The sequence below is a fragment of the Lonchura striata genome, chromosome 14, assembly GCF_050655825.1.
Source record: "Lonchura striata isolate lonStrDom1 chromosome 14, ASM5065582v1, whole genome shotgun sequence".
Taxonomy (NCBI): Eukaryota; Metazoa; Chordata; class Aves; order Passeriformes; family Estrildidae; genus Lonchura; species Lonchura striata.
The window spans coordinates 8,783,348-8,797,153 of record NC_140716.1 but is presented as its reverse complement, the minus strand read 5'-3'; the positions used below and the strand labels follow the sequence as shown (position 1 = coordinate 8,797,153).

Genomic DNA, 13,806 nt, shown 5'->3' with positions numbered 1-13,806 from the left:
CTTTTCCCTTTTTAGTTTGAATCAGCACAAGAAAAATTAAGTTATTAGTTATATTCTCTTCCTTCTATTTGGCTGTTTTCTTTAGTTCAGATGAAGGATGTTTTGACCAGTTAGTGGTCATTGGTTATACCACAGTTTCAAAAATTAATGCCATACCTACTGCAATGTCCTTTCCAGATTTTACATGTCTCTAAATATGGAGAAAGGAGGCTGTTGAAGGAGGAGGAGTCTGCTCCTCTCTCTGCTCTGGTTTCTGTGTCAGTGCAGAAGTGTCTCATGCTGGGGCTCCCACCCATACACAGGGCTGCCTTTACACTGAAGACTCCGATCTTTATGACCTATAAATTATTGTGGTTTGGATACAAATCTCTCCAGAAGGGCTTTCAGTAGGACATGTGTGAGACTGAGCATGCACTGCTGTTCCTCACTGCCCTATCAGTCACAGTAATTATATACAGGAATTAGGAACATCCAGAGACATTTTTCAGTAGATATGTTACCCCATAAAATCTGGAGGAAATTTCCCAATAGGTCATAAAAATTTTAAGAACCATGGATCACAAGTTCATCACAATTACTGCTATGCTCTTTTTACAGAAAGCAGTGTTGCCCTGTGCTGAAGTATTGCCTGCCTTGGATGTTGCTGTTAGGGCTTTTAGCCATTTTAGGGTATCCATGGAAATGAGTCTCCCATTTCCCAATGAGGCATGCAGGATTGGAACCAGGGCCTGAGGCTCTTGAGAGTGCTTGGTCATTTGGCCTGTTCAGAGTGTGTTTCTTTCCTGGCACCATGAGCACCTCCTGCCATCTACAAGCCCAAGGGAAGGCTGCAGGGAGCAATCACTTACTAGGACCATAACTTCCTTTTGAAGAGCAAAGCATTTAATCCCAAATGGAAGACGCTTTTATCTTGTATTTGTCAGCAAATTTGCCTGACTGTGTTTGTAATGCCCAATTATTGATAGTTCAGAATAAAAATTATCCATCATCTTCCCGAGCTGCACAGCACCTGTCAGAATATTCAGGAACACTTTGAGCCTTTTTCATTTCTTTGTTCTAACAGCCCACTTCACTGTACTGTGGGACCAGCAAATCTGATGCATGTGCAACTGGTGTGGAAGCCTGACACTGTCAAAATTTGTTATCATGGGCTCTCTGCCATCACCCCAGCTGGCAAAAATGGGATACGGTTCCACTGCATGAATGGAAGGTCAGCTAGACGATGTTCTGCTGTCACACTGAGAGGAGCCTTTCTGGGCTGACTTTCCTGGAAGTTACTAACGATGTATTTTGACCTCTCTGTTTTACAGACAGCTTGCAGTCAAGAGAGTGGCACTCCTGACACATACTTCATCTGCTTGTGAAATGTTGCAACCAAGGATAGATACCTCCTGCAAAATTTTATTTGTAGCCCTACCGGATCCTTTAATAAAGGATGCTTCTGAATCTTATTACTTGTTTCATTTTCTTCAGATCAGAAACTAAAGCACTTCCAATGGAAACAAAATCCCGCTGGTCTGTGCAAATCCTACCTGGCTGTCATTTTAAAAAGCAACTGTTCTTACTAGGAGATAGTACTTTTTACCTTTGGATTTGGTCTGTAAAGTGGAATTAGGCTTACAAAAAGAAGCACTGCGCAGGCAGATTAAAAAAAAAAAAACAAACCTCCCTACTTCGGTCCCATCATCAGATAATGAGATCTTTCAGATTAGAAAGCCAATATCATTGTGGGAGAAAAAGGCAACTGAGCCGGTTGTTATGTTCACTTTTTGAGACACCGGGCATTCAGTCGCAGTCGCCCTGTGCCTGGTCCCTGCAGACCTCACCGGGCTGTGGAGGTGTTGCACCTTGATCTCGCTCAATCTGCTGAGGCGAAATGATGCCAGGGACCCTTTATGCTTCAGGAAAAAAAGAAAAATAAAAACCCAAGGCAAAGCATCAGCCCAGCCTGGGGGAACCCGGGCCGTTTTCGGCGGGGAGCGGGCGCAGGCGGTGCCGCGCTCCCTCAGAAGATGGCAGTCACCGCCCGCCGCCGCCCCTCCCGCCGGAGCCGCCGCCCCGCCCCGGCCCCTTCCCCTCACGCAGCGCCGGGGCTCGCCCGCCGAGCCCCCGCACCGCTCCTCCTCCGCCTCCAGCCCACCCTCCTCCTGCTCCGCTCCTTCCTCTTCCTCCGCCAACCCCACCCCTGGCCCCGGGCTGGCCCGGCCGCGGGCTGCCGCGCCGCCAGGGCTCCCCGCCGGCTTCCCCCATCCCCACGCGCCGCGAACACCTCCTCCTCCTTCCCCCCTCCCTCCTTCCCCACCTCCGCCCTCCTCCTGCTGACGTCTGGCTCTGCCCGGCTGAAAACTCGGTGCCGCGGCGGATGCGGCGGCTCTCGGGAGCGCGGCGGCGGCGGCAGCAGCGAAGATGGTGGCGGCTCCGTGCGCCCGGCGGCTGGCGCGGCGCTCCCGCTCGGCGCTGGTGGCGGCGCTCACCGTGCTGCTCCTGCAGACCCTCCTCGTCTGGAATTTCAGCTCCCTCGACGCCGGCGAGGAGCAGCGCGGCGGCCGCGAGAAGCGAGACCGCGGCGGAGAGCAGCGGGGGCAGCCGCAGCGGCGCGGACCCGCCGCCCCGCACGGCAAGGCGATGGTAGGCGGGAGCGGCGGCGGCTGGCAGCGGGGCTGGGGGCTGCGGGGCTGGGAGCTGCGGGGCTGGGAGCTGCGGGGCTGGGAGCTGCGGGGCTGCGGGCTGCGGGCTGCGGGGAACTTGGGGAAGCCGCCCGGGCTCGCGTGCCCGCACCCGCGCGGGCGCCTCCCGCAGGTGCCGCGCTGCGGGGCCGCTCCGGCTCCGGTCCGGCGGCAGCGCCCGGGGGGCCGCGGTGCAGCGGCACAAGATGCATCCGTGGGATCCTCTCCCTTCCCGACAGAGGGATCGCTCGTCCCATTCCCCGCGCTGCCTGCCACGGGCATCCCGGCATCCCCGAACTTCGCGGGAGAGCCGCCTGCCCGCCCCACACCGTCCTAGGGGTTTGCTTTAGTGCTGCTTTGCTTTTTCCACCCGGAAAAGCGCACGGCCGCTATTCTTTATTGCACAGCTCTAACAGGCCCGGGAGGTGATGGGCAGTGAAATGTAGTGCGAACATTTTATCAACCGCTGACAACTCCGGGACATTGAAACTGTGCCCACACGGGATGAGGACCTTGTCTCTTATCTTATTCTTTTGCAAACTTTCTGGTTTTCATTCAAATGACTTAGGCCTGAAACCAGAAGGGGTTGCAATTCTGGCTCTATTGCCAGTTGAATTTTCTACTTTTGAATTTTCTGTTTTTGAATTTTCTATTAGGCATGTGAAAAAGCAAATTAACAGTGTTCTTGCAAACCTCAGATATGTAGCACCAGAACTAGTATTCTCCAGCTCAGGAGAAGCTTCTTTTGGTTTTCACTTTATTCTTTCAGCAGTAGTCTTACATTATGTACGTGATGCCTCCCGAAGTGCATGCTTAGTTTTGTTTATACCTTTGAGAGAGAAAGCAAGAACCTGGGGCTCAGGTTCTTGCTTTCTTTACCCTTGCAAATTACAGTGGGTGGTTTGCCCTCGAAAGGCTGCAAGGAGCTGAGCTCCCAGCACACGAGTACTCCGTCACTAACATTTAGGACAACTTGTAGTACCTACCCATCCACTGTGTGCAGATCCTGCTCTGCTTTCTAGATGTGAGAATGAAAATTCTAGTTTACTGATTTCAGTTTTTGTTTCTACACATAATCTTATCTTGGTGTTTGCTGTGTTCATAAATGTAGCTATTTAGTCTCCACTATTTTTCCTCCATCACCTTGCCCTCTGCCTCTTTTCCTGTCCATCAAGTCTTTTATGCTTTCATCTCTCCATCCTTCCTGATCTCTCCACTGTGGGTTATCAAGGTTGGCGGATGCTGGTACCTGGGCAGGCAGGGGACCGGGAGAGGGCAGGCTGCACCTGGAGCTTCAGCCCTGCTTCCGAGCTCCCCAGACTTTCTAGGAAATGATCCTCTTCTGTGGGCTCAGGGCTATGTTGGAACATGTACTCTAAGCAGTTGTCCTACAAATGTCCTGGCACGGTGTCCAGTTTGCACCCGATGTGCTGGAACGAGCGCCGGGTTCGGGTCGAGAGCTCATTGTTTCCGTGCTGGCCCCATGCAGACTCTGAATATGAGTATTTTGATGCTGGCAGCTATGAATCATGTCTTTTGCATACAGTTTTGATCAAAGACCTAAAGATGGAGCACTGGGGTTCTGAATAGAAAACGTGTTTTAAAACACATGCTGAGTGCACCTATTTTCCCCTCATTATCTAAATTACTGGTATGGATCACACTGGGCTGTGCCACAATGTCTAACTTTGATATTAAAAAAAAAGGGGCAACAATGCTCAAAGTAAGTGGCAGCATACTTAATGACACTTTGTCAAGGGGTGATTTGGCAAGGCTTCTTCAAGATGACTTTATGGCATTTGTGGTTTTGCTTAGCATGCACACTGGGAAGGGGCCGCCATCCTTAAAATTACTTTGTCAGAATACAAAACCTCACACTTAAGTGTTCATCTCTTGACTGCAATGTGTGCTTGGTGGAAAAGTGATAGGGAAATTGTCTTTGTGAAGCTTCTGCCTTAAAAACTTGGTATTAAATTGCTAGGTAAAGTTACCAGACTTGCCTATGTTACCAGTCTTGATTTCTGACTCTGTTCACAAGGAAAATCTCTGAGAAATGGAATTGTGTACCATCTATATAAAGGAAGATTTTCTTTCCTGTTGCTTTGTTTGCACATTAGAATGCAATTTATGTAATATCCAAGCAATGTTATTATCCTTCTCAATCTGAGTTTCCCATTGTTTGTGTATGTCAAATTGTTTTGCAACAGTTGGAAGAAGCTGACTGGTGTGAATACAGTGGTTCCATTATATCCACATGTCTTGGGTTAAGTGCATCTGAGGGGCCTTCCAAGGATTTTTCAAAGATTTCTCAGTCTTGTATTTTAACCAAAAAGAGTATTAATTTCAATGTGTCTTTGGTCTGTTAGTGGTGTGGTGAGTTTTAATACATTTTGAGGAGTGTATTTTTGAAAGGCTGCTAAATGTTAGTCTGTGATGTAGTACTTGATTGTGGGTTTTGTACTTTTTTCACTTAGCCTGCTAACTACCCTTAGATGAGCCTTTATACTACATAGTTATGCAAACCAAATTTTGGACACTTGGCAGAATACAATTATTTTCAAAACTATATCTGAAAGTTGCCGTATGAGGCTACAATGCTTTTATTGATCTTGTTTTTAATTTGTCTCAGTCCTGTGTAAAAGAATGAAATGGGGGGGGGGGGAGGGGTCCCTATTTTACTTTACTGAGTTAGACATAAGTAGTGTGAGTATTTGGTAATTTGTGTCTGCAGGAAAAGAAACATAATCCTTTGAACCAGGTGTTTAAAATATATTTAGATTTTTATTAAGTGCTGTCAGATACATGCAATAAGCACTATCATTTGGCATATAAAATAACATTGTACTGTAGTACAAGGTTTGCCACTGTACCTGCATGTAATTGAACGGGAATTGCCAACTTGGCAGGAGGAAACAATTTTGAATTGAGCAATTCTGCACCTGAAAACACTTACAGTGCTAGATCCCCTGACCAGCTACACCTGGAGCTTTCATTAGTCATAAGCAGCTTCCTGCAGTTGTTCCATATATAATGAAACCATCTTATAGATACTTCTAAAGAAGTATGAACTGTATTGTTAGCACTGATTTCAGTGCACACTTGCAACCGTTCTGGCAGCTGCACCCTTTGCACAAGCTTTATTCATGCAGCACAGCTCAAGTGTCAAAAGCACAGAAGAATTAAGCTCCCTTCTGAGAATTGGTCTTTATCTTTGAAAAGTGTGCAACAGCTTTTTGTGAAAATACTGTAAGCATGTTGCTCAGTCTTGGGTTTCCTTGGTGCAGCCTGCTAGCAATGGTGGAAGGGGCTTGTGGATGTGTGTTGGGAGCCCAAAGGGAAGAAAATGGGATGCAAATCTCTGCTTTGGGTCTGCTGAGGATGAGAGAGATGTGACAGCAGAGCATCTGCTGCTGTGATGTTGCACTGACAGGCTGTTGTGCATCACAGGGATGCACTTGTGCTGCCCAGCTGTGGCCCCTGCCCTGTAACTGGGTGTTGAAGGTCAGTGGGTACGTGCTGCTCCTTTGTGCCTCCTGCTAGCCTTGGGTTTTCATTGCTGCCTGTTTTGCCATCAAGCAGAAATGCCAGGGCACTGTTACTGTCAGTTCAGTGAAACAGAGCTCTTGCCTGCTGGTGTGGGATCAAAGCAGTTCTTCAGTCTGAGATTTTATGTGTTCTTTTAAAGAAATGGTATGTTTCTTTCAGCATGAAGCTGTCAAAGGAACCAAACATATCGATAGCTCAAAATGTTGAGAACTGTAGAATGAAAAGAATGTGTCTGGGGTCAGTGAGCAGTTTTAATACCAAGCAAAAGTTAAGCCGGAGAGGACAGTCCTGAGGATCACCAGTGCCTCTCCTTAATTTCATGTCTGTAGTGGGAAATGTAGGGATTTCTCTTGGCATTGTGGAGAGTGAGGCTGGGTCTTCTATGGGTCGATCAGCTGAATGTGCTCAAGCCTGTTTTTTCTTGCTTTTTCCTTCCTTGTCACCTCCTGGTGATTCATGCTGAGCTCCACCAAGTTAGAGGTGCAAGAAGCAAAAAGTAATTACAATGTGTGCCTAAACTCTCTAATCCCTGTTGGCTACTGAAGCTAGGAAAGGCATCCAGGAGCTGCTCCACACTAAGGGTTATAAAAACTGGGATCAGTTGTTGTAACTAGAAGCAAAGCAGCAGCAACTCTAATGCTGAAAAACACCGTGGGAATCATACAGGAAAGAAAACCCAGGAGGCTTTACTCTACTTTCTCTAAGGTTCATCCATCAATTATTTACCCTGCCTTTTCCAAATGCTTCCCCAAAGTAAGACCAGTGCAGAATTCACCTGTACTTCATATAAAAGCTTGGGATTCTTTCAGGTTTGGAAACGAGAGTTTTCTTTTGAAGTGTATTTGCCCCTGAAATGTTTAGATTGTGGATTCCCAGCACTGTTTTGCTAGAAACAAATGCACAGCCTGGACCTATCCCGTGCTGACCATCCATGTGGGAGGTAGAGGACAAGTGAGTTTCTGGATGGAGCACAACTTTCAGTGCAGCACCAGTGATAAAGCTCAGCTTTGCACAGAGGTGGCAGAAGGTGTGCCTTGAAGGAGGGAGCCTCTGCTCTGGGTGAGGAACTGGGCTGCTGCTGGAATAGTCACTGTAGTCCCTGGGAGTTCACTCTACAGAGCTGCATTTAAGTGTCAAATAAGGTGCTAAGCTCCATTAACCAAATGAGTTTTCAGGAAAAAAGGAACTATCCCACCACTGATTTATCCTTTTTGCTTCTATCATTGAATCTATAGATTCCATATATGTAGACACAATCAAATGGTACCTATCTCAATATATTCCACTGTAAGTATCTTGTTGATGTAGAGCTGTGGCCTCGGTAATTTAATCTGAACACAGAAAATGAGGGAAAACTGGTTTTCAGAAAACATTCCAGACCTGAAAAGTGCAAAGACGCTTAATGTGAGCTAATAATTTAGTGTGTTAAACTTCAGTCCAGAATGAATCAATCTCTGGAAACTGAGTCTCACTTTAGTACACCAGGCTCGGTGAAACTGCTGAGTTAAGGTACCCTGCGTTGTGAATAAAATTAATAGCATCAAGCTATTATGTGGCCCAGAATGATATATTTCTGAGAGAATGGGTCCATAGTACTGACTTGACTGTTAAATACAGTTCTACTTATTATCAGGATCTTAATCATGCTGTAATATGGCTTTAATAACAATGGAGAAGAAGAATGGAGACGACTCATCATTTAGTAATGGCAAGGGGGGAGACAATTTGTCTGCAGCTGGAAGGTGCATAATCATTTTTACAAAGTCTTAGCACTTAACAAGGCACACATTAATAAAACAAACAAATCTTTGCAGCAAGAGAAGTAATGTATGCATCATTTAAGGGGAGTATTAGAGCCAGATTAGATTGTTGGTCTCCTGCAGCAGTTACCTTGTTAAGCATCTTCTCTGCAGGAATGTGGGAATGTGTTATGTGAGATGGATCAGAAGCCTTTTCCAGGCCACTGGTGTATTTTTTGTTGTGTTGTTTTTTTATTCCTTAATGTGTGATGGAATTTTGCAGATGTTCCCTTTGAAATAGAAGCATTTTAATTTTTTAGCAAGAGAAGACCAGCTGTTGTAGAGGGGACGTACAAATCCCATTTACTTCCTGTCAGCTATTGCAAAATGGGTACATTTTGCTGTAAAAGGCCCTCATTACCTGCCACATGTTTTGGCTCTATTCAGAAATATTTTTAAAAATATTTCTTCCTTTTAGCATTGGAAGTCTCTGATCTGTGATATGGCATCTTATTAGTGCTTGCTGAAGGGCCAGGAGTACAATGGAAGCATGAAGTAATCTTAATTTGTAGCAATAGTCAAATTATATAACCTCGAGGATTAATTTTAATCAAATACCTCCTGATTTTTCTTTACAGTGTTAAAATTAGATCTGGCACTTCACTGAAGCTTTTGCAGTGACTCTTTAATTGGAATACCATGTCCTGTATTTTTTTCTTTTGGCTTAGGCTCATTTGGGCAGAGGCAGGAGCATCCCTGTGTGGCTACTCAGGGGGCACGTGGGTTCTGGTGTGTATGACTGGAGTTTGAGGACTAGCAGTTCCAAGTGTTTGAATCTGATTTTTAGACTTGGAACCTCAGGCCTTCATTTTTTTAAAGTAATGGTAGGCCTTTGATGCTGTTCCACACTGCAGATGTTGAATGGGAGACAGCTCTGTGGGACAAGGGAAGGTTGAATTCTTTTTGGCTGCCTACTCTCATCAGTAACCTCTTGGCATCTTAAGCAAAGTGTTTAGGGCCACAGAGATGAGTGTGACAGGTAGTTTTGGGTTTTTCAGTTATTGGTACTCCAGACTAGTCCTCTTTAGTCTGATCATTGTGGTTTTTATCTATTTCCTCCAGAGGACCCAAGCCCTGGCAGGTCACAACTTTATTCTTCCCTTTCACACTTGGTGCTGCTAATTATGGCTGTTTCCTTTTGGGGGTTTGGGTGTTTCCTTTTTAAGTGTGGGTTGAATCTTGCAGACATGTGGGGTCTGAGGCCTTCTCATGAGCAGAGCTGAGTGTCTGTCTCCAGGAGGGAGTTCAGCTCATTTGCAGTGTGCATCTGTGCAGAAGCCTGTGCCTCTGTGCCAGCGAGGCAGGAGCCATGGCAGTGATGCTCAGGTACCTGCCATGCCTGTAGGAATCCATTTCTCTAGATGCCAGGTCTGGTGTTTGTCTTCCCCAGTCTGCAAAGTGTGCTTGATTGCTTAATTAACATCCCATCCTTCATGGAAACAGTGTGGGTTTGAAGTTCTTGTGAAGCAGTTGGGATCTTCAGCAAGGACCAGGAGCTTGTCAGCTGCCATGCGTTGGTATAACTCCATTAAAGTCAGTACAGACCAGCTGGGGATTCTGGACCCACAAATGTAATTATTGTTATAATGACAGCATCAAACAAGTAATCATTATTTTTACTCTCTCTTTTCATTTCAAAATGAGAAAATTATTTCCTCTTGGATCAGTGAAAGTAATTTACATTATGCACAATAATGGTCTACATGAAAATATAATTATTATTCATTTGTATGGCACCATCTGGGCACTAGAAGCTTCACAGACACATGTGAGGAAAGGTCCCTGTCTCGAAGAGTTTACAGGCTGAATAGCAAGTTAGAGCTGTTAGCAGTTAACCGGAGCCACAAATGGAATTTTGCAGTATTGCTTCCACAAACCCTGTTTCAGTGATTCCCACTCAGAATTTCTCTATGATTGGCACTATACAGCTTAGGGGTGGGAAAAGTTCAAGGATTGATTAGCATGGATGGATCAAGAAAGAGCACAGCAAGAAGCTAGTGTCGTAAATTGGCTGCCCAGCTAGTTTTGGGCAAGTAAAGGATATTTCCAGGCTTCACTTGGAAGCACAAAATGGTTTTCATGCTTTGTGGACCTGTGCTTCCCATGGAGTAATTCCAAGCTTTACAGCAAATCCAGGACCGAGTGCTTTACTGAGTGTGAGTATGCTCTAGAAGTGAAGAGACCAGGCTTTTGTAACTGTGTGGATATAAAAACTGAGCAGCATGTAGCATTACCTAAACATATATACAGTGTAACCTTGCTGAGTACTGGAAGGGTCGGTACAGGACGCTGAAATCATATGACTTATTATTTTTAGAGATGATTAGAGAATTCCTCCAAGGGACAAACTATTTATAACACATCTATAATTTGCTGCCTTTTTTTTTTTTTTGATGATGAAATTAAACCAAAAATGAATACCAGTTAATTAAAAAAGTTAGCTAAAAAAGATTTCACACTAGTATGTGGTTGACTCTGAGGTCAAATCGTGAATGCTTCCCACATATATTTTGTTTTCAAGCTACTGTTCTGTTGCTGTTCTATTATTAGAGAGTAAGTAGGATGCTTATTTAAAACAATTCTACAAAGCTGAATGACACTGCAAACTTCAGTTTAACTTGGATTTGGTTGAATGAGTCATGGACACTCATTTCTGCTTCATGCTGCAGCCTTTGCTTGCCCTTCAGATGTACTTTTTGGTTCAGTTATGTTGGTGAAATCTGAGTATTTTTCTTCAAGCTGATGCTATTCGCTGACTTTTTGTGGTGGCCAGTTTTGGATTTCATGCTGTCTGAATTTCTGAGACAAATCTCATTTTGTTCTTAAAACTCAACCTGTTTCTAGTTATCTTTGTTCTTTATAATTGCATTCTTTCTGATTCAGGAGCACACATGGTTCAGTTAATGTGACTTTTTTCAAAGAAAAAGCGTGTGAGGTCGTGACTGTATTGACTGAAGTGAAGCAAGCTCCCTGAAGCTACATCCAGCCTGTTCACCCTTACTTCAGAGAGGCACAAAAAATCTGAAAAATGACATTTCCAGAGGAATTTTTTGGTTCTTTAGAGTTGCACAACTGCATGTCACAGAGGCGAGTAGAATCCTATGTGTTCTACCTGTGAACTCAGTGGGATGACAACTGACATGCAGGATGAGGAGTTCCACAGTTACTAGTGTCATTAGTTATTTAAAGAATTTTTTTCTCAGTGTACCTGGAGCTCTGACTAAAGAATTATGAAAATGTAAGCTGGAGTTCTCTATGGAAATGTAGTGTTACCAGAGATCTGGATTGGCGTCATCTTGAACAGGCATGTAAATAAAAAATAATCTGTTATCAAGTTAATCCTGCCTTCTAGAAAAAAATAATCCTATGAAAACTAGCATCTTGTCTGCAGAGATCCACATTTGGCTAGCTGGGGATACATCTTGGCACCTAACTATATTGACTTAGATGTTTACAGGCTTGCTTATGCTCTTAAAACTTGCTGTGGGTGCCTGACAGCTGTTTAAATATGTAAATAAGAATTCAGGTGGCTACTTTATGGCATCCAAGTTCAGTAACTTGGCCCACAGTGTGTAAAACCAAGGAAACAAGCAGAAGAGGAGTGAATGTAGTAAACAAAGCTGTTAGTGTGTATGCACTACGAGAATAATAATACTTTACACAGCTACTGTGCCTCAAACTGCTTATGTTTTGGCATTCACTGGAATTGAGTTTAGTCACTCAGTGGCAGAAATAGAAACTTGGAGGTGCTGCCTGCTAGCAGAGTACATGGAGCAGTACCTCAGCAATGAACTGCCTTTTTGGCAGTCTTACAACAAAAGACGTGAAAGTCTTCAGTGCAATATTTTGATAAGTCATTGATTCTTATTAAAATAATAATTATGACAATAATTATAGCTGTAGTTGGCTCTGACTGAGCTGCTAACTGAGTAGAGGACAGGGGGAGGAGGGTTATGAAATGTTCTTGTAAAGCCATCTGATGCTGCTCCTCCAGCTCTGTGCACACAAATGAAGGTGTTTGTGTCTGTATTTTTGCATGTCCTGTGGCAGTGCCCAAGAGAGAGCTGGAGATTCCTGTGCAGCCTGCCCTTCAGGCAGCTCATCACCCCTGTGCTCATGTTCCTAATAACAGAGAGATGATCCAATAGGTGTTAGTGTTTTACAGCATACAGTGATAAAATGGTGCAATAAGCTCCTGGCCATCTGGCTTCTGTGCTTAGCTCTGGGTCTCACCTTTACAGCAAGACCACATCATCCCATCCCCAAAGCCTGGTCAGGCCTCAGTGGTGCTGAGGAAAAGGAAAGTTGGGGGGGGGTTGCAGGTAGCACTGTAGCTGTGATGACACTGTCCTGAGCCTTTCTAATCTAATTCAGTATTAAACATTTACACTGGCCAGGCTGCCACCACATGACCTCCTGTGCTAAGTGACTGCAAGTGATTAATGACTATTTATTAGGAGAAGATGGTCTCAAACCTGCTTACTTCACAGACAGTGTAAACAGAGATTTCTGCTCCTCACCCTCAACCCCCAGTTTAAAAATACAGTGTTTTTTCTCTTTGCTTTCTTTTGAAGTTGATTTTTTTCATCTCTGGATGCCTAAGAAAGGCAGACTGCACTGGCCTTTTCCTGTCCCCCTGTGTGAAGCTGCAGTGGGCATCTAGAATGTGAATTTAGGGGTGAATTTAGCCCCTTGGTTAGGGCTTCAGTGAAATGTGACATGAAATGGGCAGGAGGATAAGCTTGTACTGCAGGACAAGCTTCTGTGTGGGGAAGAAAAAGTTAGGTCGGCTGCAAGGCTCCATGAAACCTCTGAGAGCACAACTAGTTTAAAAGTTGGATAAATATAACTGCATATATTCTGCTTTCAGAGGGCAGGAATTTTCCAGAAGTAAATCTCATAAGAAATAGCCATTTTAAGAGGTAGTTAAGAGAATGAGCCAGGTTAATTTGGAATTTTCAGTAGGTTTGTGTAGCCTGGGACTCTTAATTCTACAGGTGCTGTGGGATCCATGGGTTTAAGCATGTATTTCACACAGCAAAATTTGACCTAAAGATATTTTATGTGAAATTTGTTATAGGGTTCATTTGCCATTATACACTCAAATATGTAAGTTAAAAGATTTAAGACAAATTTGATGCAGTTATTTAAAGCAGTTTGGGGTTTATCCATTTTAGAATAGTCACGAGTCTGAACAATGATCTTGTGTTCTCCCCAAATGTTGTCAATAGCTTATTCTGTAGTTTAAGTTCTTCAGGGGTTTTTCACTTTCTAGTTGTACTGATGTAAATTTACAGTAATTCTCGTATCAAGGACCTATGAATGAATAACTGTGGAAGGAGAAAAGGGGTCTTGCAAGTCAAATGGTTCTTCAAGGTTTCCATTTTTGGACAACGTGGACAGCTCAGCAACTGCTGGAGCGTTTTGTTGCTTTTGAAGTGTCAGTGTAATTTTGCAGAGCGTATTCAGCAGTCATGCACTGTGCTCCAGATGCTCCCTGTTTGTGGAGTGGTGTCACCTGGAAGGGATGAGTGAAAGGAAGCCCTTGACGTTCATACTCTCCTGGATTCAGCCTCAGGGCTGTGCTTCCAGTTTAGTTACCAGAACTAGCCCAGCTTTGCTCTCAGTTCTGCCACCTAAGCTTCAGTGCTTTCAAGCTTTTGGGAGCAATGAATGAGGTGCTGTGTGTTTCGTTTGCTTGTGTCTCAACATTGCCTCGTGTACTCACTTCCTCCTTGTCCTTGAACAATTCCCTCCTGTGTCTGGGGCTGTTGTCAGTGGCTGCAGAGGCTGGT

At 44.6% G+C, this 13,806-nt stretch overlaps 1 protein-coding gene across 5 annotated transcripts in view; it reads left to right on the top strand.

The window, feature by feature from the left end:
* Positions 1-2,369: 2,369 nt before the first annotated feature.
* The window catches only part of XYLT1 (xylosyltransferase 1), a 176,738-nt gene continuing 165,301 nt past the window's right edge, over positions 2,370-13,806 (top strand). For 4 of the 5 annotated variants that reach the window (XM_085592344.1, XM_021539812.4, XM_085592342.1 and 1 more), the window contains exon 1: positions 2,370-2,628. In XM_085592344.1, the coding sequence (XP_085448470.1) occupies positions 2,407-2,628 (222 nt within the window). In that variant the 5' untranslated portion in view covers positions 2,370-2,406. Of the gene's footprint in view, positions 2,629-3,519 lie in introns of those variants that run through there. The other variant, XM_085592345.1, reaches the window with a different exon arrangement.